Here is an 11,445-nt window from a genome sequence, read left to right as displayed (position 1 = left end):
AGAGAAACCACACAGCAAGCTAGAGTTTGGGATAACCTAACAAGAAATGTATCTTCCATCATGACAGGTAAGACAGGTAACCTGTGTTACCTGTGGTTTTGCCCCATTTCTCTCTGTGTCTTCCTATGGGACCACTCACACGCTCTCTGATGCTGAGAAATACACCTCCAACTAATAAAATATTCTTTGATACATTAGACAGTTACGGTCGAAGTGGAACATCTGTTTCCTTAAATTGCTCCATGACACAAAATAACACATAAAGAGAATTTAGTAAGTGCTGAGTAAATCAGATGTCACTAATAAATCATCATCAGTCCAGACACTGAAGAATCATTACAAAAATGGCATTCTAAAAAAGTGAATCTAAAATACCTCCCCCCAAATTCCAGTAATTGTATAAAAGGATGGAATTATAAATAAATCTGTGATAGTTTTACTAATATATATTAAGGTGGCTATACTGTACTAAAATTTTCATGGCTGACAGTTTGATAAGTCTGCATTTTAACTGTACCCAAACCAAAGCTTAACTGATAGAAAAACTACATGAAAATCCTCAAAGCAGGAAAAACATTTTCTATAGCGACGTGTTACGGAAACACCAGCCCGCGTGCCCGCCGCAGAGGCCAACCACCACCAAAACGTCAGTGTGGAGCACAGAAAGGTTTACTGAAGGACTGCGCAGGGAGACGGGAGGCTCAAGCCCCTCAAAACTCCAAACCCCCCAAGAACTCTCAGCAAAGCCTTTTCGAGGGAAGGGGAGAGGGGCGGATGAGTTGCTGCCAATGTCTTGGTGGCAGATCCTCTTTTTAAAAAATTGATTGACTGTGCCAGGTCTTAGTTGTGGCCTACGGGATCTAGTTCCCTGACCAGGGATCAATCTCCGGACTCCTGCATTGGGAGCTCAAAGTCTCAGCCACTGGACCACAGCCATAGTCAGGGAACAATGCTCCTGTAAACCTCCACCAAACAAATGTTACTCTCGGTTCCGACAAGAAAGGACATGGTCCCCAGGCACAACTGTCACCCTCCGAGATCCAGTCCTGGCTGAAAGGAGGTCTCAGCTGGCGGCCCCCTGTCCAACCGTCATTCCTGAGGGAGCCAGCCGCCCAGGGCCCAACCAGCCCTCAGACCACCCTATAGCAGGGGAAGGAGCGTAGGTTCCTCAGACAGGGACCCGTACAGATGGCTCCTGCCATGAGGTCGCAGAGGCACGGATGGGGGTGACGGCTGCTGCTGCCTCAAGGCCTGGGCCCAGCCAGTGAGCAGCTTTGGTGAGGGCTCTGGAACCTGCAGGACATGGCCCGGCCTGTTCCCTGGGCCATCAGCTCACCTGCTGGCTGGAGGCCAGGTGAGCTGGAGCGCTCCAAGGAAGAAGGCCAGGATTCACCTATAACCTTACTCTCCACCTGATGATCACCATGCTGCCAATCATTAGCTGAGCTGGACCCCTAACAGTCGCTCACTGACAGTTGCTCGGTTGGGGGAGGGGCCCACTGAAGCATGGACCAATGGCTGAGCAGGACCACTAACGGTTTTCACTGACAGTTGCTCAGTTTGGGGAGGGGCCTACTGTAGCATGGACCAATGGCTGAGCAGGACCACTAACAGTTGCTCCCTGACAGTTGCTCTCTTGGGGGCGGGGTCATTGTGGCACCAACCAATGGCTGACCGACCATAACTGGTCTTATAGAACCTGCTGCCTGGTAACAGGGTGGGGGCTCCTTACCTCCTGTGGCAATGGCCATGTACTAAGGGTTGTACACGGCTGTGTTACATTACATAGGGTTCTATTTTTTTGAGTGGAACAGTAATGATTAAGAAGGAGCTGGATAACAAAGATAAACTTGCCCAGCTACAGTGACAGGTGTTAAAAAAAAATAGCCACAAGAAACAGAGATACCTCTAAATAGACTGAGCCAAAGAACAAGGTATTTCATAGAAAGTATTTTATCATCAGAACAGGATAGCTTCCTGTTTAAGATCTATTTATTGTGTTATTTTTACAAGTAGCAAAGTCCCTCCATTTACCTCAGCTTTATACATGAATATAAAAAGCTACTGATGTCCACGCCCCCTACCCCCCGACCGGGTTAATAGGAGCTTGTGGACTCTTCCTGGCCTTCAGAAGCAGCTGTGGTTTCCTCTGTGACTTGGCCTGGAACTCTAGCACGCTGATCAGTCATCCTCTTGCTGACTCCTTTTCTGTCACAGGAAACCAAGATACATTACAACAGCACATTCTAATTTGTTCAGCCAAGATTGCTTTTTCTGTCAGCAAGTATAATTTCCTAGAGGCCGCTGGCAAAAGATGTGGTTGAAAATTATCAATGGAAAAATATGCCTTAAGGAGTTCATTAAAGTAGTTTATCATTTTGGCTCCTGGGCACATTATCCTCAAGACATTTGAACATTTTCTCCTTTTTCTTCTTTATGTGCAAATGCTCCTACATAGAAACATAAATACTCACATTCCCCCCAGAGTACCTACAGCAGAGATCTGATTCGCTCTCAGGCCAGACGACCCTTAAACAACAAGGGTCTGAACTGCACAGGCCATTTTCATGTTGACTTTTTTCAGCAGTAAATACTACGGTACTGAGGACCCACTGCTGGTAAAATCCGCAGATAAAGAACCATGAATGTGAAGTGCTCACTATAAATTATATGTGGATTTTTCCCTGGCTGTTTGAGGGTCAATTATATATACTTTCCTCAAGATTACAAGTGTTATGAAAATTACTCAAAAGCATATATTGTGCTGTGTGCTGTGCTAGGTCATTTCAACTGTGTCCGACTCTTTACCACCCTATGGACTGTAGCCCGCCAGGCTCCTCTGTCCACAGGATTTTCCAGGCAAGAATATGGAGTGGGTTGCTATGCCCTTCTCCAAGAGACCTTTTCCACCCAGGGATCAAACTGACATCTTTTGCAGCTCCTGCACTGGCAGGAGGGTTCTTTATCACTAGCGCCACCTGGGAAGCCCCAGGAGCATGTACTCAAAAGCATACATATATATATTTTTCTATCATTTTTATCAATAAATTATTTTTTCAGTGTACGTGATATATATCATTATAAAATGACCTAACTCAGTAATTCTGCCCCTTTAATTCCCAATCATCATACAGAAGTCTACGTGGAATATGACTAAAATGAAATATTAAAGAATCAATTTGAAAGTGGAGATGGCCAGCATACTAAGCACACATAAATGTTACCAGTTTAAGAAAATCGATGAGTTTGTGAGCATCTTCGCCCGTCGACAGGTCCACAAAGTCCTTGGGCAGCCGGTAGCTCAGGTAGGGACTCGGCTGGACTGTGACCTCACTGTTGGTACAACGGAAGGCCGGAGCATCCTTCATGAAGGAAAAAAAAGGAGGAGCAGAAGTTGGTGAGAAAGTTTTTAAAAGTCACTTCTTCAAACTGAAAAAGATCCTGGTGTAGAATTTTCAACTCCTGCTCTGTACTAGGGAGGAAAGAAAATCAGATTCCTAAGTGAAAGAAAGCACCAAGCTTTTTTTTTTTTAAAAAACTTTCACATGTTCACAGGAAAATACACATCTAAGGTATCAGAAGACAAGAGACCCTGGGGGGCGGGGCTAGGTGGTGGCTGCACAGCTGCTGTAGCTGCGAAGGGCTGGGGGTGTGAGCTGTGAAGCCTCTCTAGGCTTGAGGCTGCCTCAGGCAGTCCCACACAGGCCAGCATGCTTTATAAACTCTGCCACTTTCCATGGGTACACTGCTGGAAATTACTGCCTTAAGAGAATAAAGCTAACAGTGAGGGCAAAGGAGAGCCCCAAACCACTAACACTGTTGCACTTCTCTCACATCACTTCATGTACTCATTCACAGATTTCTCTCAGCACCAATGTAAAACTGTAAATTCAAAGGTCATATTTAACAAGTCTTCACATTCTTTATTGCACGTACTTAAGAGTCTTGCATGGAATGTTCATGTATCGCCTGGTACCAAAAAGGGTTTCAGAGTCAGAGTCACGGGTTTGGGCTTCATGGGTGGCAGATGCTGAGGTGAGGGATGGATGGTGTCCAGCGGGTGGACACATGCCAGGAACCCGGCTGGAACAGGACAGTGAAGCCCTAGAAAGCCCATACCATACCAAAGCCCATACCATAAGGTATGGCCATACTTTATGACAGACAGCCCAGCCATGGTTCAGACAGTAAAGAATCCACCTGCATGCAGGAGACTCAGGCTTGATCCCTAGGTCGGGAAGATCCCCTGGAGAAGAGAATGGCAACCCACCCCGGTATTCTCGCCTGGAGAATTCCATGGACAGAGGAGTCTGGTGGGCTATATAGTCGATGGGGTTGCAAAGAGATGGACATGACTAAGCGATTAACACACACACAAACGAAACCCCTACTGTCTGCTGGACATTGTCCTAGGGAAAGGAGAAAAACTGGAAAACAAGAGGGTAAGCAGCCACCGAGCCAGCGAATAAACAAACAAGATCATTCCAGAGAGTAAAATGTTGTAAAAACAGGACAGCAAGGTGCTATGATAAAAGGAGATCCATGGAGATTCCTCTTGGGGGTAGGTTGGGTGGGTAGGACCTTGCTTAAGGAGGGGCCATCTGGACTGAGAACTGAAAAGTATGATGAAAGCAGCCTCGTGAGGTCTAGGAGCAAACTCAGCTTTGGATGCAGTGGAAACAACCAGTGCAAAGACCTGAAGGCCAGGCAGGGATCTGCAGCTTTGAGGAATGGAAGGAAGGCAGGTCTCTGTGCCTTGGAGGACAGGCAGGAAGGGGTGCTGAGAAAGTCAGGAGCCAGTTCCTGTTGCTCTTTTGTCATCCCTAACCTCCAGCACAAGAATGCTTACATTAAGAAGGAAGGAAGGAGAGAAGGGAGGAAAAGAGGAAAGGAAGGAACGGTGGATGAATGAATGAATGAATTCGGATCATACAGTGAATCTTATACAACTGTTTCTATCCAATAACTCTGTTCCTCTTATTTAAAAATAACCTTGTGCCAAATAATTTGCATTCTTCTTCCCTGACACTCAGATTTAACAGCCCACAACTCTAAGATGCCAGCAGGGATACAATCCCTTCATTCATTAATTCAACAAACCTTAGTTGCACCTCACACTGTAATCTTACAGAAGAGGGACGGGTGGGACTCCACTTCCGAAATAATGGGAGTCTGTGCATTTGAATATACACAAAAAATGCCCAGGAAACCTTAATGGTGCTAAGGGTGGTCATTTCTAGGTGGCAGGATTTCAAGTGTTACTTCTTTCTAATTCTCTCTCTCTGTGTTTTTAAATGATCATATAAAAACAAACTATTTTGAAGAAGACAGAAAACACCCATGAGAGTATGAAATGAAGAACCAGCAGACAAGGACTACAGACGCAGTGCACTCTCATTTACTTTAAAAAGGCTCATGTTTATGTGTGCAAGGAGGTTACACACCAAAATATAACAGAGGCTCTCAAGGAGGTAGGATCATGGGTGATATTAGAATTTCCTTTAGAAGTGAGCACATATCACTTTTATAGGCTGAAAAGAGCAATACACAGTTGTCTAAAGAGGCGTGGCCATGAGCATGAGAAAGGAGAGAGCAGCTGGGTTGCAGACGGACCTGAAGGAGGCCTTGCTACTAAGACTGAAGGTGTCAAAACATGGTGAACTACTTTCAGAGAAAGAAAGAAATTGGAGAAAGGAAAGAAGGCAAATAGCAGCCCCGGGAATCTGGGGAGACACAGGGCAGAGACAGGACTTGGAGGAAGGATGCAGTGAGTGTGTAGGTTTGATGACAGTTAAAGGGAGCAAATTCTCACTGATGATTCTCTCTTCCCACGAGGGGAGCTGTGAAGGTACCTGCTGAGGAGGACAGGAGTGATGGACAGAAGCTCCCAGGAGCATGGAGGGCATGGAACGGCCACTGTGGCCAGTGCAAGGGGACACTGGTAGGACAACAGAGCCTGCAGTCAAGGCCCTGGGGAAGCCAGGGGTCCTGATTGGACAAGCCCCTGTCCACACGGCTGGGCAGCATCCCTCTGTCCATGTGCAGCAGCCCAGGGCTGGACCAGAATAAACAGATGTGTGATCTGACCCACAGTCAGGACTCTCTTCAGGTGGGCAGGACACAGGGGCCAAGAGAAAGAAAAGTAACTAGAAAAGAACCTATCGGACTATGACTTCCTTAGATGAAGTGTCAATCAGTCAGTTCAGTCACTCAGTCAGTTGAGTCACTCAGTCGTGTCCAACTTTTTGTGACCCCATGGACTGCAGCATGCCAGGTTTCTCTGACCATCATCAACACCCAGAGCCTGCTCAAACTCATGTCCATCGAGTCACTGATGCCATCCAGCCATCTCATCCTCTGTCATCCCCTTCTCCTCCTGCCTTCAATCGTTCCCAACATCAGGGTCTTTTCCAATGAGTCAGTGCTTCGCATCAGGTGGCCAAAGTATTAGAGTTTCAGCTTCAGCATCAGTCCTTCCAATGAATATTCAGGACTGATTTCCTTTAGGATGGACTGGTTGGATCTCCTTGCAGTCCAAGGGACTCTCAACAGTCTTCTCCAACACCACAGTTCAAAAGCATCAATTCTTTGGTGCTCAGCTTTCTTTACAGTCCAACTCTCACATCCATACATGACTACTGGAAAAGCCACAGCTTTGACTAGATGGACCTTTGTCAGCAAAGTAATGTCTCTGCTTTTTAATATGCTTTCTAGGTTGGTCATAGCTTTTCTTCCAAGGAGCAAGTGTCTTTTAATTTCATGGCTGCAGTCACCATCTGCAGTGATTCTGGAGCCCAAGAAAATAAGGTCTGTCACTGTTTCCATTGTTTCCCCATCTATTTGCCATGAACTGATGGGATTGGATGCCATGATCTTCATTTTTTGAATGTTGAGTTTTAAGCCAGCTTTTTCACTTTCCTCTTTCACTTCCATCAAGAGGCTCTTTAGTTCTTCTTCACTTTCTGCCATAAGGGTGGTATCATATGCACATCTAAGGTTATTGATATTTCTCCTGGCAATCTTGATTCCAGCTTGCAATTCATCCAGCCCAGCATTTCTCATGATGTACTGTGCATATAAGTTAAATAAGCAGGGTGACAACACACAGTCTTGACGTACTCCTTTTCCTATTTGGAACCAGTCTGTTGTTTCATGTCCGATTCTAACTGTCACTTCTTGACCTGCACACGGATTTCTCAAGAGGCAGGTAAGGTGGTCTGGTAGTCCCATCTCTTGAAGAATTTTCCACAGTTTGTTGTGATCCACACAGTCAAAGGTTTTGGTGTAATCAATAAAGCAGATGTAGATGTTTTTCTGGAATTCTCCTGCTTTTCCGATGATCCAACAGACGTTGACAATTTGATCTCTGGTTCCTCTGCCTTTTCTAAATTTAGCTTGAATATCTGGAAGGTGCAATTGTGCGGTAGTTTGAGCATTCTTTGGTATTGCCTTTCTTTGGGATTGGAATGAAAAGTGACCTTTTCAAGTCCTGTGGCCACTGATGAGTTTTCCAAACTTGCTGGCATACTGAGTGCAGCACTTTTCACAGCATTATCTTTTAGGATTTGAAATAGCTTAACTGGAATTTCATCACCTCCAATAGCTTTGTTCATAGTGATGCTTCCTAATGCTCACTTGACTTCATACTCTAGGATGTCTGACTCTGGGTGAGTGATCACACCATCGTGGTTATCTGGGTCATGAAGATCTTTTTTGTATAGTTCTTCTGTGTATTCTTGCCACCTCTTCTTGATATCTTCTGCTTCTGTTAGGTCCATACCATTTCTGCCCTTTATTGTGCCCATCGTTGCATGAAATGTTCCCTTGGTATCTTTAATTTTTTTGAAGAGATCTCTAGTCTTTCCCATTCTATTGTTTTCCTCTTTTTCTTTGCCTTGATCATCGAGGAAGGCTTTCTTATCTCTCCTTGTTACTCTTTGGAGCTCTGCATTCAAATGGATAAATCTTTTCTTTTCTCCTTTGCCTTTAGCTTCTCTTCTTTTCTCAGCTACTTGTAAGGCCTCCTCAGACAACCATTTTGCCTTTTTGCATTTCTTTTTCTTGGGGATTGTTTTGATCACTGCCTCCTCTACCATGTCACGAACCTCCATCCATAGTGAATGATGAAGTGAATAAATCACAGAGCACACACACTCTTCTTGATCACCACTGCAGGCAAGGATCTACAAGTTAATCTGTGTCAGGTGCCTGGAGACCCAGCAGGAAATTCCTCAGGGGACCAAAAGGTTTCCTGGGGACCTTTCTGATTTTCTTACCTGCTCCAGAGCTTCTCCTTCACTGAAGTCACCCTTTAGGTTTGTTCCAGATAACAGTTCATCCCAAGTAAACAGCAGTGAATCTGTGACTTCACCAAATGGATTAAAATCAATCAGCCACACCTTCCCCTGCAGAATAGAAAGAAAGCCCAGTAAGGATAAAATCAAGTCTGTAATCTGGCTTATCAGAAAGATCATCTCGTTTTACCCCAAATCATCTTATTTCATCTCAAAAATTGTATCATTGATTTCAAAAGATAGTTCCTCCAGGCTCCATCTGTGAAGGGCTGCCTGTCTAAGTGGAGTGGGCACAGAGCCCCAGGAAGTCCACCCAATAATGCAGAGAGGAGACGGAAAAGAGAGCCCGACAAACACATGCATGCCAACTTCTGCTTTCAATCAATTTTACATCAAAAACCGAAGTGAGCAGTGGAAGAAAATGCTCTGTTTTGCTCTGAAGATTCTGAAATTATTCAGGTGTTTATCGTGGTTCATGGATTACAAAGAATAATGCCAGTTAAATGCTAATGATCTATTTTTACTTTTTATATGAAATATACAAATTCTGGGGGGCAATGGTAGCAGTGGTGCCTCTTACGACCTTACTTAAGATCCTTGAACATTCTCATCAATGTTGCCATCATGTTTAATACTGCCAGTCTATTTTCTCAAAGTCTGTTTACTTAAAATTGTATGGAATAATGTAGTAAGTAATAAAACCCAAGCAGGCAGAAGAGAAATCTCACAAAGTGGTCCCACCAAAGCAGCATCACTGGAATGCTCTCACGGGTTCTTTAATGATCTTTCAGGAGGCAGCCAGCAGTTCTCAGCACCAGCCCCCACCTCTGAGAGGCTGCTGCAAAGGTCTGAATTTTTTAAAGCTCACTAAAGATGTAAGAAAGGGCTTCCCCAATGGCTCAGCAGGTAAAGAATCTGCCTGCAACGCAGGCAACACTGCACTGCAGTGGAGACTCAGGTTCAATCCCTGGCTGGGGAAGATCCCCGGAGGAAGGCATGGCAACACATTCCAGAATTCTTGCCTGGAGAATCCCATGGACAGAGGAGCCTGGCAAGCTACATAGTCCAAAGGGTTGCAGAAGAATCGAACATGACTGAACAAAGATGTAAGAAAATGCTCGGCTGTCTTTCATTTCAATGTACTGGATTGGCCAGAAAGTTTGTTTGGGTTTTCCATACCGTCTTACAGACAAACCTGAATGAGCTTTTTGGCCAAGCCAATAATAACTGTTTTCTCTGCATGGTGGAGCTTGATGGCACATGAAAGGGAGATGTAAAATAAAAACAAATCAACCTAAGAAACTGCCATCTTCTCCTCTTCTGAGAGCAGTGATGGCCAGTGTGACAGATTTCAGCCTCAGGGAAGGAACACCTCTGGCCCAGCCAGACAAAGTTTGCAAGTGGCAAAGTGCTAACATAAAGGAGCTGGGGAGCCTGTGAAATCCTGCCAGGAAATTAACACCAACACATTTGATCATGGGGATGTATGTGACATTTACTAGATAAATGTTTCCTTGCAACTTTTATTTTTGCTCCTCTTGACTTTTCTCACTGAGACACTCAACATAATTGCACCATTCTGTTGGTAGTTTTTTTTCTGTAAATATGTAGCAATCGTGTCTCGGGCGGATGTGCATGTGTAAAATGACAAATGCCTATGGAGCTAGACTGCTGAGCCAGCACTACGAATCTAGCATTGTTTTTCATCTGTTTTCAAGGAAAAGTTTAAGAAAGACAAAGCATTTTATTAGGACTGGCTGCAAACTAGAAAGCTCAAAGTGGCAAAGAACCACTATGGGAAGTTTCTACCATGCACCACTTGGCCATGTTTCCTAGTTCACACAATCCCCAGCAGCAATCCTGCCTACAATTCCTTCTTGTCACTTGAGTTATATTCTCACTTCAATTTGGTGCCTGTTCCTCCTTGCTTCTCTGACTGTGAAATCATGTCCACCGTCAACCCATTCCATGGTATGACAGCAGCTTTGTTTTTTTTCAGTGATTACTCAAGATGTCTCTAATAAGCTGTCTGTTATTTTAACAAAATGAGTATTTTCTAAACTTTGAACCTTTTCAAACTTGAATTTTTATAACCAGTAAAATCATCTCATTATCAAAAGAAAAAAGGAAAAAAACTATTGCATCTGTTAGCATCAGAATATTTAGCTCTATAAACTAGAAGTATGCCACACTGTTAAAAAAAAAAAAGAAAATCACCGCTGTTAGGACTGACAGCTGGCAGAATGTGTTCTGTAGTTTGGAAGCCATCCTCTAGTTTAAAGAAAAACAGACCAGCTGGAATCAGGCATAAAACCATCAAGATGAGGTTTTTACACCCATAACACGTTTTTTATGTCACACCTCAGGAACAACACATCCTGAGAAACTCTGTTTTTAGGCAACCTATCAGGTAGGAGTGGTCACACCGACCTTCCTAATACCTACCAACTGACCTACCCCCACTCCCCCACCATCCACCTAAACAAAACTCTATGCACCAAACACCGTGCTACACATGGGGGCATAAAGGTCAGTAACAGAGAATCTGCTCCCTGAAGGAGCTCTGTCCAGACCAGGACAGGTATACACACAAGTACACCAGTACACGTTCACCACAGCACAGTGCATAAAAGACTAGGAACAAGCTAAACATTCATCCACAGGAAGTGATTCACCAAACCATACAGCACATCCACATAATCAAATACTATGTCCTTTAAGAAACCAGAAAGTCCTCTAAGATACACTGCTTTTAAAAAGTATAAAAAGCAAAAATAATAATAATAATAATAAATAAATAATAAAAAGTATAAAAAGTGCATTATCACATGCTAACCCTTGTGGTAGTAAACAAGCTAGTGGAGGTGATGGAATTCCAGTTGAGCTATTTCAAACCCTAAAAGATGATGCTGTGAAAGTGCTGCACTCAATATGCCAGCAAATTTGGAAAACTCAGCAGTGGCCACAGAACTGGAAAAGGTCAGTTTTCATTCCAATCGCAAAGAAAGGCAATGCCAAAGAATGTTCAGACTACTGCATAACTGCACTCATCTCACATGCTAGCAAAGTAATGCTCAAAATTCTCCAAGTCAGGCTTCAACAGTACGTGAACCGTGAACTTCCAGATGTTCAATCTGGATTTAGAAAAGGC

General features: G+C 44.1%; 1 protein-coding gene across 1 annotated transcript in view; it reads right to left on the bottom strand.

The window, feature by feature from the left end:
• Positions 1 to 1,937: 1,937 nt before the first annotated feature.
• The window catches only part of CDC123 (cell division cycle 123), a 42,163-nt gene continuing 32,655 nt past the window's right edge, over positions 1,938 to 11,445 (bottom strand). The window contains exons 11-13 of the mRNA XM_020893170.2: positions 8,277 to 8,405; positions 3,225 to 3,362; positions 1,938 to 2,208 (exon numbers count right to left, since the gene is read on the bottom strand). Coding sequence (XP_020748829.1) covers positions 2,182 to 2,208; positions 3,225 to 3,362; positions 8,277 to 8,405 — 294 coding nt within the window. The 3' untranslated portion in view covers positions 1,938 to 2,181. The remainder of the gene's footprint in view (positions 2,209 to 3,224; positions 3,363 to 8,276; positions 8,406 to 11,445) is intronic.

The sequence above is a fragment of the Odocoileus virginianus genome, chromosome 9 (assembly GCF_023699985.2).
Source record: "Odocoileus virginianus isolate 20LAN1187 ecotype Illinois chromosome 9, Ovbor_1.2, whole genome shotgun sequence".
Classification (NCBI taxonomy): Eukaryota; Metazoa; Chordata; class Mammalia; order Artiodactyla; family Cervidae; genus Odocoileus; species Odocoileus virginianus.
This window is presented reverse-complemented; position numbering and strand designations above follow the sequence as displayed.